The sequence below is a fragment of the Mauremys reevesii genome, linkage group 4, assembly GCF_016161935.1.
Source record: "Mauremys reevesii isolate NIE-2019 linkage group 4, ASM1616193v1, whole genome shotgun sequence".
NCBI lineage: Eukaryota > Metazoa > Chordata > Testudines > Geoemydidae > Mauremys > Mauremys reevesii.
The window spans coordinates 147,323,973-147,342,239 of record NC_052626.1 but is presented as its reverse complement, the minus strand read 5'-3'; the positions used below and the strand labels follow the sequence as shown (position 1 = coordinate 147,342,239).

General features: G+C 46.1%; 1 protein-coding gene across 1 annotated transcript; it reads left to right on the top strand.

Annotated features, from left to right (window-relative positions):
* The first annotated feature begins 3,323 nt into the window (after positions 1–3,323).
* Positions 3,324–4,258, top strand: LOC120403450 (olfactory receptor 1019-like). The gene is given in 2 exon segments (XM_039534519.1): positions 3,324–3,480; positions 3,483–4,258. Coding segments are annotated over 2 exon segments (933 nt in total).
* The last annotated feature ends 14,009 nt before the right edge of the window (positions 4,259–18,267 follow it).

Genomic DNA, 18,267 nt, shown 5'->3' with positions numbered 1-18,267 from the left:
TTAACTGCCTCAAACATGGTGCGGAAAAGTTTCCTCAGTCCTGTGCCACAGAGCTCGGTTGATCTAATTTTTAAGCCATAAAGCAGACGTAAGAGAAGCTACCGATAGAAAAGCCCAGTTGGGTAATCTAGTCCCCATCTGCCTGCCAAGGCAGCAAGAGAACTCCTTCTCGGTTCTTTTTGTTCAGGCTACTTGAAATATTCCAGCTGTCCCAGCTTCCCTGAGAGATGATTCTGCATTCTGACCTGCTTCAGTGTCCAGCTGTGTGTGTGTAGTGGGGACTCTGTGTGTGTGTGTGTACTTGGGTGCAGTGGCACTGTGTATTGTGTGTAGGGTACTCAAATGTGTGTGTGTGTGTGTGGTGTTTGCAAATGTGGGCACTATGTGTGTGATGGGGTGATACAGGAGCTGAACGGGAAGTATAGGGAGGTGTGTCCCTTGCCTGCCCAGTCCTCAGGCTGGTGTTCCCAGCAGTGCCTCTTGTGAGATCATAGGACTAGAGGGCCTCAAGAGGTCATCTATTCCAGTCCCCTGCACCTATGGCAGGACTCAACATTAACTAGATCATCCCCACAGGTGTTTGTCTAGTCTGGTTTCCAAAATTCCAGTGCAGAGATTCCACAACCTTCCTAAAAGACCAGTGTTTAGCCACTCACTGCTGGGATGTTTTTTCCAATGTCCAGCCCAACTGCCTTTGTTGGAAATTGAAGTCCATCGGTTCTGTCTTTAACTCTTCCCTCTCACCCATTGATTTGCAATTTTACTGCAAACTCTGTTTCATTGGACTATAAATTACGGAATAAATAAAATTACCAAAAGAACTTTGTGGAGGAAGCTGGGTATGCTTGGTATATTTTGTAAATACGCATCTGCAGATCTTCAGTTTTGTAACCACCAGTTTGGGGAATATCTTCTTTGCAGCCTGCTCCTGTTACACCCAAGGCCCTTTCTTAGGAGTCCCTTTGGGAAGGCAGATTAGCATTGTGTATTGCTAATGCTGTTGCTAGCATTGCAAACCCTGTTTGGGAGGCAGTGTGTGTGGAGGGGAGGAAAGTTTTTTTGCAGGTACAAAAGGCTGGCGGGGCGGGGGTGGAGCAAAGAACAGGAACAATTTAACACAGCTAGGAAGCTTAGTTTATAAATAAAAGTTATCTTAACTGAGACGGCTGCTATCTGCCAAGACAGAAGGGAAGTTTAATCCCCCAACCAGCAGTAAAATTGTTAAACAAAATGCAGGCCGGGGGAAAATGGCAAAGGTCAGCCAGGAACAAACAAAGAACTGTTTTACAGCCCTGAAACTGGTTGTTTGGGGAAAGCTTAAAATAAACCATGGAAGACCAGTATAATCTGACAGAAAGGGCACCAGGAGCAGAAGTTCCAGAACAGAGCACCCCACCCCCACCCTGAGGAGCCAGAACTTAAAACCCTTCTGAAAGCTGAAGCAATTTGGAGAGTCCAGTGGATTTTGAATGGCCTGGGCCCAGGACAGCACTACGGTTCACCTTTCCCCACCCTTCTCACTTTACACCCAGACTCTGGCCAGTCTGGGTTCTGCATGTGAAGTATGAAAGTGGGTTAGGCTTGGGGCATTGACGATTTTCTTTCTTCCCTGAGTAACGTGAAAGGCGTTCCCAGCACTTCTCTGCTGTTGTTTTATTATTTTATCAATAAAGATTTAAAATTTAGACCCTGGGTGTGCCTCGTCATCTCCTCCTCTAAAAAATCCTGCTTTGGCCCAGCCTGATCAACTGTGGCCTCAGGGAGATTGGTGTAAATAAAATCTGTCAGCATCCTGACTTTGGCATTTTCACTGAGGACTGCCCCCAGGCACCTCCAGGTCACAGGAGGCAGAGAAGCCAGGAGGAGGAGTTATATGCATGACTCTAGAAGAAGTAGGGGCATAGTGTTTCCTGGGCACTGACCTGGAGTGACAGACTTGGGAGTTTCTGAATACAGAGATTTCTGGCTGTTGGCTGTTTCTACTGGTGTTCATGAACGGAAGACTTTGCTGTACATTCTTGTGCCAAAATCCTCTCCTCAAGGATTATACCAAGAATAGACTTTATAAGCTTCCCATCAAAATACCAAACTCCCCTCATCCCTAAACTGTGGCTGCGGAACTCTGATGATGTTCCGGGGAAGTTCAGCAAGAGGAGAGACCATCATGCATCATGGGGGATGTGATCCAGCGTGGGAGCCTGGCCCATAGAAGAGATTGGTGCTGTGTGGTATCTCATGCACCCCTGTGGTATTTCCGAGCAAAAAGATTTCAGTCTCCACAAACAACCCCCCTTTGTTGATCAGCTCTATGCAGTACCCGGCTTGCACTGAAAACAGCAGGATGAAATATACCCCTATCCTCGTACACTGTAACTCTGGTAGAAATTGCATCATTTTATAACACTGTAAGAAAGAGTAGGTCAAATTAATCCCCAGGGCACCAATTACACCAAGATGGCTCTGGTTCACTGAGACCATTAATTAGGTGTTATGGCTCTCTGAGCTCAGGTATTCCCAGTTGCTTTAGGAATCATGTCCCACATATCACACATCTCAGTATAAAACTTCCTGAATGCTCCAAACTGGCAGTTTCTGTCGCTGGGGAAACACCAACGCATCTCTCTCTCTGTTCTCAGCAGGTACGTGCGATTGTCCTGAATTACAGTCACACACGGACACCATGGGGATCAGCAGGTATTGAATTCAAGATCTCCAGCACTGAAAGCCTGAGTCTCAACTCCTTCCTCTTCAGCTAAAGGAGCGACCTCCTTGGTTGGAAAAAATAGGCAATTACATAGTCACCGAAGCCAGTGCTTTCCATTGTGTCTCTGGGTTTTCATACAGGCTAAATGCCCAAGAGTTTAATTAGCAGAATAAGCATCTTTACCCCAAACCGACATGCCAAACCACAGATCTCCCTTTGCCCAAGGAGGGTAGAAAGATTGACACTCCTTTACTCTCAGCCCTTCTTTAGCTAAGGAATAACCTCTTCAGACTGAGATGATTTTCACCCTGATTCTCTTACAGTAGAGTCACAGGTCACTGCTTGCCACTCAGATTAGTGCATGGGAGTGTTTTCCTGTAGGGCATGATTAACCTGTGTGTCATTGTATTTATGTAGTGTGTATGTTATCGAACAACTGGAATGACCAGCTGTGAACATCTGGCTCTATGGACTAAGCCGTTTCCTGAGTGGATGCTGATGTCCATTAAGAAACTGATCTCCATTTATCTTCATCTACTTCATTACAGAGAAAGGACAGGTTTTTCACACCATCCACCTGCCCTCATCTCTGTAGCTTTCTGATCTCTGTTCAGAGGAGATGGAAAAGGGAAATCACTCGGAGGTGACTGAGTTCATTCTCACAGGACTGACAGATCGTCCGGAGCTGCAGGTCCCCCTCTTTGGGGTGTTCCTACTGATTTATGGTGTCACCCTGGTGGGGAATGGGGGGATGATCTTGTTAATCATAATTGATCCTGACTCCACACCCCCATGTACTTTTTCCTCAGTAATTTGTCGTTCTGTGACCTCTGCTTTTCCTCGTTAGTTTGCCCTAAGATGCTGCTGAATTTCTTAGCTGAAAGGAAAAGCATTTCTTACACTGCCTGCTCTGCGCAAATGTGTCTCTCTATCATTTTTTCAGATGTTGAGTGCCTCTTGCTGGCAGTGATGGCGTATGACCGTTATGTGGCCATCTGTAACCCGCTGCTCTATACGGTCACCATGTCCAGGCAGCTTTGTAAACGGCTGGTGACTGGGGCATATGCTGTGGGGTTGGTAGATTCAATGATTCAGTGTTTTATATTTCGGCTGTCATTCTGCAGCTCCAACATCATCAATCATTTCTTCTGTGACGTCCCCCCACTGTTGCCACTCTCCTGTTCTGACACCCGCAACAACGAGATTGTGATGTTTGCTTTCGGGTGCTGCATTATAGCAATCAGTTTTGTGACTGTCCTCCTCTCCTATGTCTATATCATCTCCACCATCCTGCAGATCCGCTCTACTGAGGGCCGACACAAAGCCTTCTCCACCTGTTCTTTCCACTTGAACGCAGTGACTCTGTTTTATGGCACCCAACTCTTCATGTATTTACGTCCCCCCTCCACCTATTCCATGGACACAGACAAAGTGGCCTCAGTCTTTTACACGCTGGTGATCCCCATGTTGAACCCCCTCATCTACAGCCTGAGGAACACAGAGGTGAAGGACGCCCTGAGGAGAGCAATGAATAAACTCCTAACCAATTCCTGAATCTGTTTAACTCTTTACTGGTTTAGTGATGGGGAGTGGGAACAGGTGAATTCAATTTCCAGCCCATTGCAATGTAATTTTGCAGAGTCCATGGTAGTATTGCTCATTATTGTATTGTTATTATTATTAATTTGTTTGTATTCCAACAAGGCCTGCAGGCCCCAACTGAGATCAGGGCTTTATTAGGGATTATTCCAGGAAAATTCCAGGAAGCGCCTGTTTCATATGTGTGAATATTTGTGATGTGCTTCAGAAACACAGATCTATTTGTATTGGGAAAGTAGAGGGGGGCATCAAATCTATCTCCCTCCGATTTGTCGTGGGTTTGGTTTCATTATGCAGTTGCAAGTATGAAGTGTGTAATTTCTTTGGCTGAACCAAAGGGCTTTTTGCACACCCTCCTGATCCCCTGCAGCCCTTTTTGTCCACTCTGGGGTTGTTGTTGAGATTGTCGCCTGGTTTGTATCCATGCACGTGGAGGAGAAAGGTGATTTCCATCACAATGGCCTTTCTTTTAAGTTAAGGGAGCGACAAAACTCATAAGAACAAGGGTAACATTTCCAAAAGAGAACATGGTGTCTGTGCATCCTTTGTGAGAATCTGCACTGAACTGAATACAAAATAATATGGAGAGGATGAGTTTTGTCTGCCATATAAATTAAACAGAAAGAAAAAGTTATATCAGACACTGGATGTTTATAGCTACGAGGTCTTACTCTTTATTTGGCTGGAAAGTATTATTGACTCTGAAGAATAGGAATTCTGGGAATTGTACAGCTCAGGTTACTGTGAGTGAGAAATGGATAGAGCTGGGCCAATAGCTGATTTTTTAGTTCATGGGTGGTTATAAAAATTGAAAAACAAATTCAGTTCAACCTGAACCAAATCTGAAAACTCCCTAAATGTTTGGCAAACTGGAAAACATTGACAAAATTTGCCTGTGGGATCGAAGGAAATATTTAGCATGACCAGAAATGGAACATTTCTTTTCCTTCCTGGGTACTTTTTAATGTAAAAGCAAAGACACTGACAAAAATGGATGGGAATGGAAGAGACAGTAATGGTGCTGCTTCTCTTGTAGACTTTAAACAAGTGATCCAGGTGGGAGATCCAGGTGGGAGATCCAGGTCAATCCCCCCCCCCTCTGTCTGATGAGGGAGAAGCTATTTGAAAGTGGGTCTCCCACTTTGCCAGGCAGTACCCTGGTGACTGGGCTCTGTTCTGTCCTGCATCGTTCTCAGGCCTGGTCTATGCTACCATTGTAAATTGATCTCAGTTACGCTACTTCAAGTTGACCAAGTTAGTCTGACTTACAGCGGTGCCACACCGTGCTATGTCACCAGGAGAGTTACATAACTGAAGTAGTGTAACATACATCAGTCGACAGTGTTAGTGTAGCCCAGCCCTGAGAAAGATCCATGATGGAACATAGCGTCTGAGGGAGGTGGAGTACCCACCCATCAACTTAGCATGTCTTCCCCAGACCTGCCCAATCAACACCATTTCATCTATCGCAGTAGTCTCGATTTAACCAGTAGTGTAGATTTGCCCTCAGTCTGTCCTGTTGAAGTTGTTGCATTGTAGATAAAACACAGGAAGAATCACAGGGCCAGAAAGAGAGAATGACTCTATAGACAAGTGGTTTGGAGCACCCACATGCTCAATTTCATGTCTCTGTTCCAAGGGTTATATAATTAGTCATCCACCGTAGAACAACTTTGAAAGGAGAGACTGAGAGCAACCCAGACTGGAATAGCACATCGCTCAGTGGCTGCTCCCTGTAAATACAGGAAACCCAAGTGCACATCTTTACCCAGCACTGGACAGAAGGGGGAATTGAACCTGGATCTCACACCTCACAGGAGAACACCCTAAGTACTGAGCTAAAAATTACAAAGAGAGGGAGCATCACCACCTCCTACTGGTGGCTGCTTCACAACCGGCACCTAAATCCTCCTCCCCCACACACATTGTTTTGAGACAAGGCTATTAGGAGACTTTGTAACACATTTGTGAATAGTTTCAGGTCAACCCCAATGACATTGTTTTTTACAATAAATTATGAATCCAGAAGAAATTCATCCATTTCAAGATACTTATGTGTCCCAACGCTGGGAAATTACTCAAAGAGACATTTGGAGAGGTGACCAACAAATAAAGTGGAATACATTCACCTCAGTTTTGTATCATATTAAAAAGACCTCACGGGAGAGACAGCGATCCAGATGAACTGATGCTCTGGACTTCTGTGTTCCATTTCAACAAGGAAAGACACGGTCACAACAATAATTGCATGTGCTGTGCACACCTCTTGTGCTGGGAGCAAAGATGTTCTAGGAATCAAATCTCAAAGTTATCCCAGGAGGCAGCTCCAGAGGTGTTAAGGGTAACATTGGCATGGTTAAAAAAGAGGGAAAGATTGAACTTTAAGGCTGATTTTAGGGTTCTGAGCAGGTACTGCTACCGTCCTCAACTCATGATAAGTGAAGGGAGGGAAAACAAAGAGGTATCACCAAGACATGAGCAAACAAGTCAGTTTCAGAGCACTTCAGCCTTTAATTGAAATGACAGGGAGCCATTCATGGAAGGGGAAGGTAGGAATTATCCTGAGAGGAGAAATTTCAACTTTTCTGAACATATTTACCTCTCAGAAGAAGGAAAGAGCTTTACCAAGGGAGGGAGAAAAGTGACTGGAAAAGGAGAGAAAAATAGTTTTAAGAGGAAGTTGGAAAACTCCCCCATCCATTCCGGGAATGTCTATAATAAAGCCATTACATTGACTCAGCTCTGGTGTGCAGCAGTGCCATAGTGTAGTGGGCACTGTGTGTGTGTTTGGTGTGTAGTGGGCACTATATGTGTGTATGTGGTGCGGGGTACAGTGCTGCTGAATGTCAAGTATAGGCAGGTGCGTGTCCCTCGCCCTGCCCACTGCTCAGGCTGGCATTCCCCCTCCTCCCAGTGTAGGGCTCTTTGTGAGATCATAGAATTGTAGGACTGGAGGGGACCTTGACAGGTCATCTATTCCAGTGGTTCAAAGCAATAACAGAGAGAGCAAAGTAATTTGTCATACAAAATAAAACAAAACATGCAAGTCTAAGCCTAATACAGTAAAAACTAAATGCAGGTAAATCTCACCCTCAGAGATGTTCCAATAAGCCTCTGTTACAGACTAGACTTCCTCCTAATCTGGGTCCATCAATCACTCACACACATGTAGTTACTGTCCTTTGTTCCAGTTTCTTTCAGTCATTTCCTTGGGGTGGAGAGGCTATCTTTTGTGCCAGCTGAAGATAAAATGGAGGGGTCTCCCAGGGGCTTAAAAAGACGTTCATTTGTGGGTGGGAACCCCTTCCTTTCTCCTCTGCAGAATCCAGCTCCAAGATGAAGTTTTGGAGTCACATGAGCAAGTCACATGTCCATGCATGAGTCACTTCCTTGCAGGCAGATGCCACATTCCCAGGAAAGCTCAGATGTGGATTGACATCTCTAAAATTTCATTAAAAGCAGCAAAGAGTCCTGTGGTACTTTATAGACTAACAGATGTTTTGGAGCATGAGTTTTCGTGGGTGAATACCCACTTCGTCACATGCATCCGACGAAGTGGGTATTCACCCACGAAAGCTCATGCTCCAAAACGTCTGTTTGTCTATAAGGTGCCAGAGGACTTTTTGCTGCTTTTACAGATCCAGACTAACACGGCTACCCCTCTGATACTAAAATTTCATTGTTAGCTTAAGCGTTTCTTGATTGGGCAGTTACTGAGAACAGTCTTTTCTCAAGAAGCTGACCAAATGCTTCACTGAGGCTATTTAAATTCAAACAAGTACATAGCCAATATTCATAATTTCGAATATAAAAATGATACATGAATGCAAATATGATTACTATATCCAGTAGATTATAACCTTTGCAGAGATACGTTACATGGCCTATCTAGCATAAACCATATTCCAGTTATGTCATATTTACAGTTATAAGCATACTTCTATAAAGCATTATGGGGTGCAACGTCACATTCTGTTTCATGGACTATAAGTTATAGGAAATAAATACAATTAATAAAAGAATAATCGGAACGAAGCTGGCATGCTTGGAGACATTTTGTAGCAGGATCTGCGGAGATACTGCAGAGATCTTCAGTGTTAACCACCAGTTTGGGGAATATCCTACTTTTTGTAGTCTGCCCTGACCTTGGCATTTTCACTGAGGACTGCCCCAGGCACCTTTGGGTCACAGGAGGCACAGAAGCCAGGAGGAGGAGTTATGAGTTCCTAAAGGAAGTAGGCGCATAGTGTTTCCTGGGTAGAGACCTGGAGCGATAGACTTGGGAGTTTCTGAATACAGAGATTGCTGGCTGTTGGTTGCTTCTACTGGTGTTCAGGGAAGCAGGTCTTTGTGTACATTCTTTGTAACCCCTCCCCCACGGATTATACCAAAGAATAGAGCTGACTTGGTTGATCAATTTTTCCTCCTAATACAATCAACCCTGCAATGCCTCACAGGTTGGCACCACTTAGGAGAAGGGGGCACCGACATGCCCCGGAGTATTAGGCTTCAGGCCTGTATGGTAGTATCTATGTGGTAGTCCTAATGTAAAGATTGTTAAACTTTATGCCTAGACAGCAGTATTTTTGTATCATTGCTCATCTAAAGATTATTATGCCATATGTCTCCATGGCACTACCTGCGTGGCATTGCTCATCTCAGTGTTATTAGGCCACATGCCTTCCGGGCAATACCTGTGTAGCATTATTCACCCAAAGGCCTAATTGGCATTACCCGTGGGTTATTGCTCACCTGCAAGGTATGTCTACAGAGTGTAACTTGGGTGGCATGAGGAGCTAGCCACCATAACTACATGCCTAGCATCTTGGATTGATGTGCACTTGCTGTGGCTACCCACTTAGGCTGCTTGTACCACTCCAGCTACACTGGAAGTACAGGTGAAATATTGCTGACCTAAAGATTCTCGGGGCACAAACCGACCTGGTAATATCTGTGAGGTGTTACTGCTTATGTAAAAACTGTTAGGCCATAAACCTGCATAGAAGCCCCTGTCAGGTATGGCCCACCTAAAGGGTATGAGACCTTAAGCCTAGATGGCAGTACCTGTGTGGTTTTGCTCACAGAATGAACAGTCCTTGTTATGGCTCAAGTGCTTATTAAGGGCAAAATTGATGGTGTTAAAAATGCTGTCAAAATGGCAGTCTCATTTGCACATTTGTTTATATTTTTGCCATTGAGCCAAGTTGATCTAAGAGGCGGCTCTTCTGGGTTCATCTGGAGTTATGCTGGGAGTGATTATGGCCCACAGTTTTGACTACAAAGCACGTTTTATGTTCAGGTTTCTTACATATTTGAATGTCGTTTATTATAAAATCAAATTCTCTCACCTTGTCTACTCAAAACCTTCTCCCTTATTTGTGTATCTCTCAGTGCCCCCTCCTAGCCAGTGGCTTTAGTGCCACAACCAGGGATAAAACCGTATTGTCAATTGTTCTGTCAGGCAGAGTGAGCTGTATGAAACCCAAACAAGAAGAAGTGTGCAGGACAGGAGTGCTGGGAGTGATGAAATAACCTGGGCAGTGTGACAGATGTTAGACAGTCTTATCTTTGCCAAACATACCTCTACATTTATTCTCCACGGTATGAGAACTGTGGGCCAGATTCATCAGATTACTCTGGCCGTTTTGTGCTCTTCTAGCAAAGCAAAGTATCTAGAAACCTACTTTAGTTAAGCCTAAGGCCTTGTCTACACTTGCAGATGTAGAGCACCAGGAGTTAAACCAGCCCTTGGAGACAGCAGCAGGGAAAGTGCTGACGTGTGTTCAAACCGTCAGCTGCAAGCGCAGTGACGTGGCCACATTTGCGGCACTTGCAGTGGCATTCGGAGTGGTGCATTATGGGCAGCTATCCCACAAAGCACCTCTTCCTGTTCTGGCACTGAGGCTTGTGGGAAGGGGAGGGGGACGCGGGGCATCCTGGGTCCTGTCCCACTGTCCTGTAATGCATCACTTCACATCCCAGCAATCCCTGTACTTCTGTCCACTTTTGGCGCCATCTTTCAGCGTTTTTTGTACTGCAGGCTTTGTCTTCCCTTTCGGTCTGCAGGAATGGATCCTGAACTGCTGAGGAATATGCTGATGGGTCTCACCAGCACGTCACGAATTGCAGTCGAGTTACTCCTTAAGCTACAAAGTGACAATGAGGAATCTGACAAGGATGTCGACTCGCATGACGCATACGACACGAGATTGCTTGTGGCGTTCACGGACATGCTCACCACTGTGGAACGCCATTTTGGGGTTCGGGAAACAAGCACTGAGTGATGGGATCACATCGTCATGCAAGTCTGGGATGATGAGCAGTGGCTGCAGAACTTTTGGATGAGGAAAGACACTTTTATGGGACTGTGCACTGAGCTTGCCCCCACCCTGCAGCGCAAGAACACAAGATTGAGAGCTGCCCTGCCAGTGGAGAAGTGTGTGGCGATTGCAATCTGGAAACTGGCAACTCCAGACAGCTACCGATGGGTCGCTAACCAGTTTGGAGTGGGCAAGTCGACCATTGGAATCGTGTTGATTCAGGACCATTAATTGCATCCTGCTCAGAAGAACTGTGACTCTGGGGCACGTGCATGACATTGTGGATGGCTTTGCACAAATGGGTTTCCCTAACTGTGGAGGGGTGATAGACGGGACGCATATTCCCATTCTGGCACCAGACCACCTAGCCTCCAAGTACATAAATCGGAAGGGGTATTTCTCTATGGTTCTCCAGGTGCTTGTGGATCACCGTGGGCGTTTCATGGACATTAACACAGGCTGGTCTGGAAAGGTGCATGACGCACACATCTTTTAGAACACAGGACTTTTCAGGAAGCTGCAAGCCGGGACTTTCTTCCCGGACCAGAAGATTTCCGTAGGAGAAGTCAAAATGCCCATTGTGATCCTTAGAGACCCCACCAACCCTTTAATGCCATGGCTCACGAAACCATACATGGGGAGCCTTGACAGCAGCAAGGAGGGGTTCAGCGACAGGCCAAGTCAGTGCAGAATGGCTGTTGAGTGCTTTTGGCTGTTTAAAGGCCTGCTGGCGCTGTCTGTAGGGGAAGCTGGACCTGGCCGATGACATCATCCCCACGGTTATATCCGTGTGCTGTACCCTCCATAACATTTGAGAAGGGAAGGGAGAAAGCTTCACTTAGGCAAGGACAACTGAGGTTCAACACCTGGAGGCTGAATTTGAACAGCTAGAGAGCAAGGCTATTAGAGGGGCCCAGCATTGGGCCATAAGGATTAGGGATGCCTTGAGGGAGCAATTTGATGCTGAAAGCCACGAGCAATGTTTGGTGCCCTGCACAGGAGTGAAGTGCAGTGGTTCCAATGCTAGTAGCCATCTGTGTTTGCTGTGTATGATGCACTGACTTGCAGTGCCTATTGCTTTCCTGGCTACAGTATCTTTTACTTAATGCAATAAAGAATGTTTCCCAAACCAAAAAATTCATTTATTGAAAAGAAACACAACTGCTTGGGAAACACACATGGCATGACACATCTGTGCTGTGTGGGAGGAAGAAAGGGGGTGGTGTGGGGAACGGGCCAATCACAGATTTGCGTATGTCCTTAGCATATTCAACCTTCCTGTCTGGAGTGCCGTGCAATGAGTGCTGCACTTCAGGCTGGCTAAAATGCATGGTGATGGGGGTTGAGTGCAGTGGGTAAGGGTTGTAGTTTCCAGGGCTGGGCAGTGAAGCTAAAGGTGTTGGAGGCAGCTGGTGGTGATAAGAAACAGGATGTTGGGGAAAGTGGGTTGGTGGTGACATGGGGGTGCAAGGGAAAGAGTTTTGGGACAAGGCTTGCGGGGGGGGGGCGGGCACGGATCTGCTCCGTATCCAGTGCTATGAGTGCCTGCATCAAGTTTGCTTGGTGCTCCATAATGCTTAGGAGCCGATTCTTGGTTTCTTGCCGGTGAGCCGCATTTTGCTGGCGGACCCTCCTTTCACTCCCCGCCACTCCTGACTTTTTTGATTTTCAGTAAGGGACTGCTGCATGACTTCATGCAGAAGGTCCTCCTTGCTTCTTTACGGCCCTCCCTGAGGCTGCACAGCCTTTCGGCCGTTGACAACAAGGATGGCTGGGATCTCAGGTTTGCATCTGTAAAGCCAAAATGCAATATTTTACAGAGGCAGCATTGTTCACACCAGACGGAGCAATGATTTGGCCAAACTTAAAGAGAAGCACAGTGCACACAATAGCACAAACTGTCTGTCCCAAGGAGAGCGCACATAACCCACAAAAGCCCCAAAATGGTGAGTAACCACAGGGCTGTACTGTCCTCTGGGGTCCTGTGTCCTGGAGAGAGCCCACAGCTGCAGGGGACCCCTATACTATACACTGTCCCCACATTTTCCACAGGCTGGGTTTGTCCTGAAAGTTATCTCACTGCTGAGGGTGACCTGGGAAGCATGGGAGGGTCTTCTACTACAATGAAGCTTCTGCCCTGCTAATTTCAGTGAATGTTTGCAATGTCTTTGAAACACATTCAGATTTTAATGATGCACAGTGGACCCACTTTAACCACACTTCCAGACTTGCTTGCCAAGTTACGCAATCTCAGTTTGGCAGGCACAGACTTTCTAATCATGCCCACCGGGAGCTTATTAACATGGTCAGAAGCTAATACCGTTTCTGGAGAGATGGGTCAATTACACTAAATTTATCGCCTCAGGTCCTGAGATGGAGGCACCTGGAGATGTAACCTCCCTGGAATTTGCATTTTTGTTTTGTTGCCAGAGCCAGGGTGATTATTTTGAACCAGCACGCATAATTGCCAAGGTGCATTACCTTGTTCCTCATAGGGGAATTAAGGAAATTACCAGCAGAGAATTCCCTAAGAGGGAACATACAAAGACAGAAACTAATTATTTGATTTGTAACTGCAAAACTGCACAGAAGATACATTGGAAATTCAGAACTGTTGTTCCAGTGACTATATTAGTATCAGTCAAATATTACTATTACTTCTACTAATGTCAGACCTACATATCCACCTCTCTCTATAGCCCGCATACCCTCTGCCCAGAGCTTGTAGACCAGGACAGACACATCTTGATTGGATCCACCTTAATACCATGGGAAAACAGTGAAAGAATGTGGACAGAATAAACATGTTTTAAACTGAAACTTCTATCACAGCCACAGGTTACGAAACAGGCTCTCCCATAGGATAGAATAATTCCCTTCGCTGCAGGAATGATTGGAATATTCCGACTTGTGGCATGCAGGACATGAGACTATCTGATCATTATAACCTTTTCTGGCCTTAAAATCTATGGACCCGTGTACTGACTTAATTTCCTGTTTAAAAATAATGCAAAGAGAAGCCTCTGTGTTTGTAACTATTTGGATGAATTCAGAGCGGAATAAAAAATAAAATTAAAACCAGTTGCTAAAGACAGAAAAGACCATTTTAAACATCCACCCACTCCCCAGATAGACAGCGCACGTCATTTCTGATCTGTAGCAACCCTCCTGGCATTTCTATTTCTATTCCTGGATCCCCTGGCATTCCAGTCCTGTCCAGCTTGTCGCTAATCTGCAGGGTTCCCACACATGCCCCCAGCGCTGCATCAAATCCTAATTTGCATCACCTTGGTTTCCGTTACACTAAATGTATAGAATATGCGCGTGCGCACACACACACACACACACACAGAGTCTCTACAACACACTTTAGTGGAGAGGGTAGAGAGCCCAGCATTTAGGGTGCCTGTGGCAGGGCAGGGAGGTGAGCTGTAGTGGGGCAAAGACACAATTGGAGGCTGGGGACCGGTTAGAGGAACATTTAGGGCGCTAGCCTGTTAGATGAGGTGAGTTCATGCCCCTGCCCCCTGTCAATGAGATTTTGACAGTGAATAGTGTTTACATTTCTAAGTGCCCAAAAAACTTTGTGAAAATGATATTGGAGCAACACAACCTACAAAGGGTGTGACACTCTAAGGCTATGTCTACACTACCCGCCCACGAAAACTTATGCCTAAGGTGCCACAGGACTCCTCGTTGTTTTGGAGTGCACTGAGTTTCTCTGCTCCCACACTACCCTTGTGCATCCGAGAGGCATCACACAGACAAGGGAATGTGGAGCAGAGAGTGGCCAGGGACAGGAGTGGGAGCAGGTGTTATGGTGTTGGGCCCTAGAGATAGTGTAATGAACCTGCTGGCTCATGGTCAGGCCCCACCGCCCACCCCACTCCAGAATTAGCTGGAGAAAAAGGATTGGGCCACAGCTCATTCTGGGAGGGGATCTGGTATGACCACGTTCCGCATTGTGACAGTAGAGGGGTCCGTGTGAACAGGCAAGGCAGTGACGCCCAGAGGGCAGAAGAGGATCAGGGTCAGCCAGCGAGCTGCTGAGAGTGGGCAGTGGCCGGCCAGAGGCAGCAGCCTGGGAGCTGGCTGTGGAAAAGGAGGACAAGTAGCAGGCAGCCTGAGAGCAGGGCCAGAGGCCAGGGATGAGAAGTTGCAAGCAGAGCATTAAAGCACCCGAGGCTCTCAGAAGGCAAAGTGTTTAATGCGGACCCAGCAAGGGACGGAGAACACAGCAAGGGCCTAGGGCTTGGAGGGCCCACCGTGCTGATCTCTGTGTTCATGGTACATGGAGCTCACTAGAAGGAACTGGTAAAGGTAATAATTGGAGATATACCAATCTCCTAGAACTGGAAAGGACCTTGAAAGGTCATCAAGTCCATCCCCCTGCCTTCACTAGCAGGACCAATTTTTGCCCCAGATCCCTAAGTAGACCTCTCAAGGATTGAACTCACAACCCTGGGTTTAGCAGGCCAATGCTTAAACCACTGAGCAGCAACACCCACCAGTGGGGACAATAGAAGCAAAGGAAGAGCTGGACTTTTCCTTGCATCGGGCGGGCCCCCATTGTGCCTGTTCGGCACAGCCAGCCCAGATCTTTACAGGTATTTAGGTGCCTAATTCACATTGAAATCAATGGGGCCCAGATATGAAATCAACAGACCTATTAACGTCAGTGGGGCTTACAGCAGGCCCATAGGGAACAGCACCTCCTCCTGTCCAGGTCCAGTCATCTCTGCTGCCTTCTAAGAGGGAGGGGGAACATGACCCTATCTCCCCCCTGCTTCTCCCCCCATTTTGGGGGATAGATCGCAGCCAAATGGGGATTAGCTGGGAGCAATGCTTGGACTCAGAAAGCAAAAAGAAGGCAGTTGTGTCTGATCCACTGCTCACTACAGTGGAAACTTCCCTTGCACTGTCTCCTTAACCCTGCACATTCAAGCAAGGACAATGTGACCATTTGCAGGCATCTACTCCCCTAGAAACTTGGCTGTGCACAAATCCCCAGGTCTAGAAAACATGTCCTGCATCAAAACTATGTGTCCCAATTGTTTATAGGACCCAAGACTTTCAGCACCAAAGCACAGCCCCATACCCCTTGAGTGCATAGTAATTTCTTTTGCTGGTCTTTGTAGTAGATTTTTATCTTCTCTAAGGACCAGCCACTAGACGGGGGCACGGCGCATTTAGCTAGTATGTTACATGCACTCAGAAAGTTTTCCCTGTGCAAAATGCTCCCATAGAACTTTTAATTTACTGGAATCTTGGTGTTTCCAGGTTTAATGGAACATTTCTCTTTCAAAACCTCTTCACATAGAAAGTTTCAAAGGCTGGAGTGACGAGGCATAAATGAACAATAATGGAAAACGCTATTTGCTGAGGCCTAGTCTACCCCAGAAAAGGTTTGCCTGTTTAACTTATATCCATTCTCCCAAAGAAATAACTATATTGGCAAAAGCACTTTTTTCTTTTTACCATTATACCTGCATCTCCATTAGAGGCTGGTTTACACTAGAAACTTAGATTGACCCGGCTTTGTGACTCAGGGGTGTGGGAACATTAAACCCCAAGTGATGTAGTTAAGCCAACCTAAGTCGCCAAGTAGACAGCACTAGCTACCACCTCTCAGGGAGGTGGATTACCTCTGCTGACAAGAGAATGCCTCCTGTCAGCAGTGAAAGTCTTTACCCTGAGGCGCTACAGCGCTGCCACTGTAACAGTCCAGGTGTAGACAAGCCGTATGGCTTTGCTGGTGTAGAAATGTTGTTAAAAAAAAATCACACGTCTAACCCACATCGCTATACTGGCAAAAATTTCTAGTGTACAGCTGGCCTCAAGCTGGTCAAATACCAAAACCATAACTTGTGAGAGTTTTAATAAATAAAAGTGCCATTGTCAGCTGGCTATGATTCGTATGGACGTTATAGAGAAGTTAGCCAAAGGAGGCTGTGCGGGTGCAAATTGGCACAGGAGTCACACCCGCTGTGGCTCTGGCCTGTTGACTTCAATTGGACCACTCCAATTTACACCACCCAGCAGCTCCAAATGAGTGATGTCATTTACATCAGCAAAGAATCTGGTATAGAGACTTCAATGGGGCTTCTTTGCTTCACACCACCTAAGGATCTGGCCCACTGACTTCAGCGGATCGAAGCTGATTTATGCCAGCTGGAGATCTGGCCCCATTGAATGACATGGTGTTATGGCCAATGTACATTAGCAGGAGATCTGGGCAATTAACTGGAATAGAGCATTTCTTGTTTACACCTGGTCCACTGGCATCAATAGAGTTATGCTGATACAGAGCAGATCAGGCTCTAGCTTTCACGTGGCTGGATGTGGAAAACAGTGATGTTTCAAGAACAATAATATGAGTTTGATTCCCATTAGCACTTGCTCCCTTTATGGGTTTGGGTCTGAGGAGCGGGACGAAGGCTAGAAGAGTGAAGCTGCTCACTGGAGTCAAGATTTTCAAAAGCGAATTGTGTGTTTGGGTACCCAGCTTGAAGCACCTCAAAAGGACTGGACTTTCAGAAAGCGCTGAGCACCCACCTGTGACAGGTTGGATCACAGAAACCCCCTTGGGAGCTGCCAACTGATGTGCCAAGACCACTTCTGCCTCAGCTTTCCTGCCCTGGCAGCTTGGGACTCCAGAGCCCTGCATGGTTTAAGCCTGCTGCAAACCCAGACCTGAAACCACGTCCCCTAACAGCTGCAGGCTTATCTGGAAGCAGGTTAAGAAATGTTTCTGTCTTTTACACTCAGATAGTCAACTCCCAATGGGGTCCAAACCCTGAATAAATCCGTTTTACCCTGCACAGGGTAAACTCATAGATTGTTTGCCCTCTATAACACTGATAGAGAGATATGCCCAGCTGTTTGCCCCCGCTCCCCCAGGTACTAATACATACTCCGGGTTAATTAATAAGTAAAAAGTGATTTTATTAAGTATAGAAAGTAGGATTTATGTGGTTCCAAGTAATAACAGACAGAAGAAAGTGAATTAGCAAGTAAAATAAAATAAAACACGCAGATCTATCTCTAATACAGTAATAAAACTGAATACAGATAAAAACCTCACCCTCAGTGGTGTTCCAGTAAGCTTCCTTTTACAGACTAGGCTCCCCCTAGTCTGGGTCCAGCAATCACTCACACCCCTTGTAGTTACTGTCCTCTGTTCTGTATCTTTCGGGGTGGAGAGGCTCTCTCTTGAGCCAGATGAAGACAAAATGGAGGGGTCTCCCAGGGATTTTTAAAGACTTTCTCCTGTGGATGAACACCTCTCTCATTCCCTGTGCAGAATCCAGTTACAAAATGGAGTTTTAGGGTCACATGGGCAAGTCATATGTCCCTGCACGATTATGATCCTTACCAGCCTAGCCACATTCCCAGGAAAGCTCAGATGTGGATTGGTGTCTCTAAAAGTTCATTGTTAGCTTAAGTGTTTCTTGACTGGGCACTTACTGAGAATAGTCTTTTCTCTGGAAGCTGACCAAATGCTTCACTGAGGCTACTTAAAATCAAACAAGTACCTAGCCAATATTCATAACTTTGAGTAAAAAAATGATACATGCATGCAAATAGGATGAATATATCCAGTAGATCATAACCTTTGCAGAGATCTGTTACATGGCCTATCTA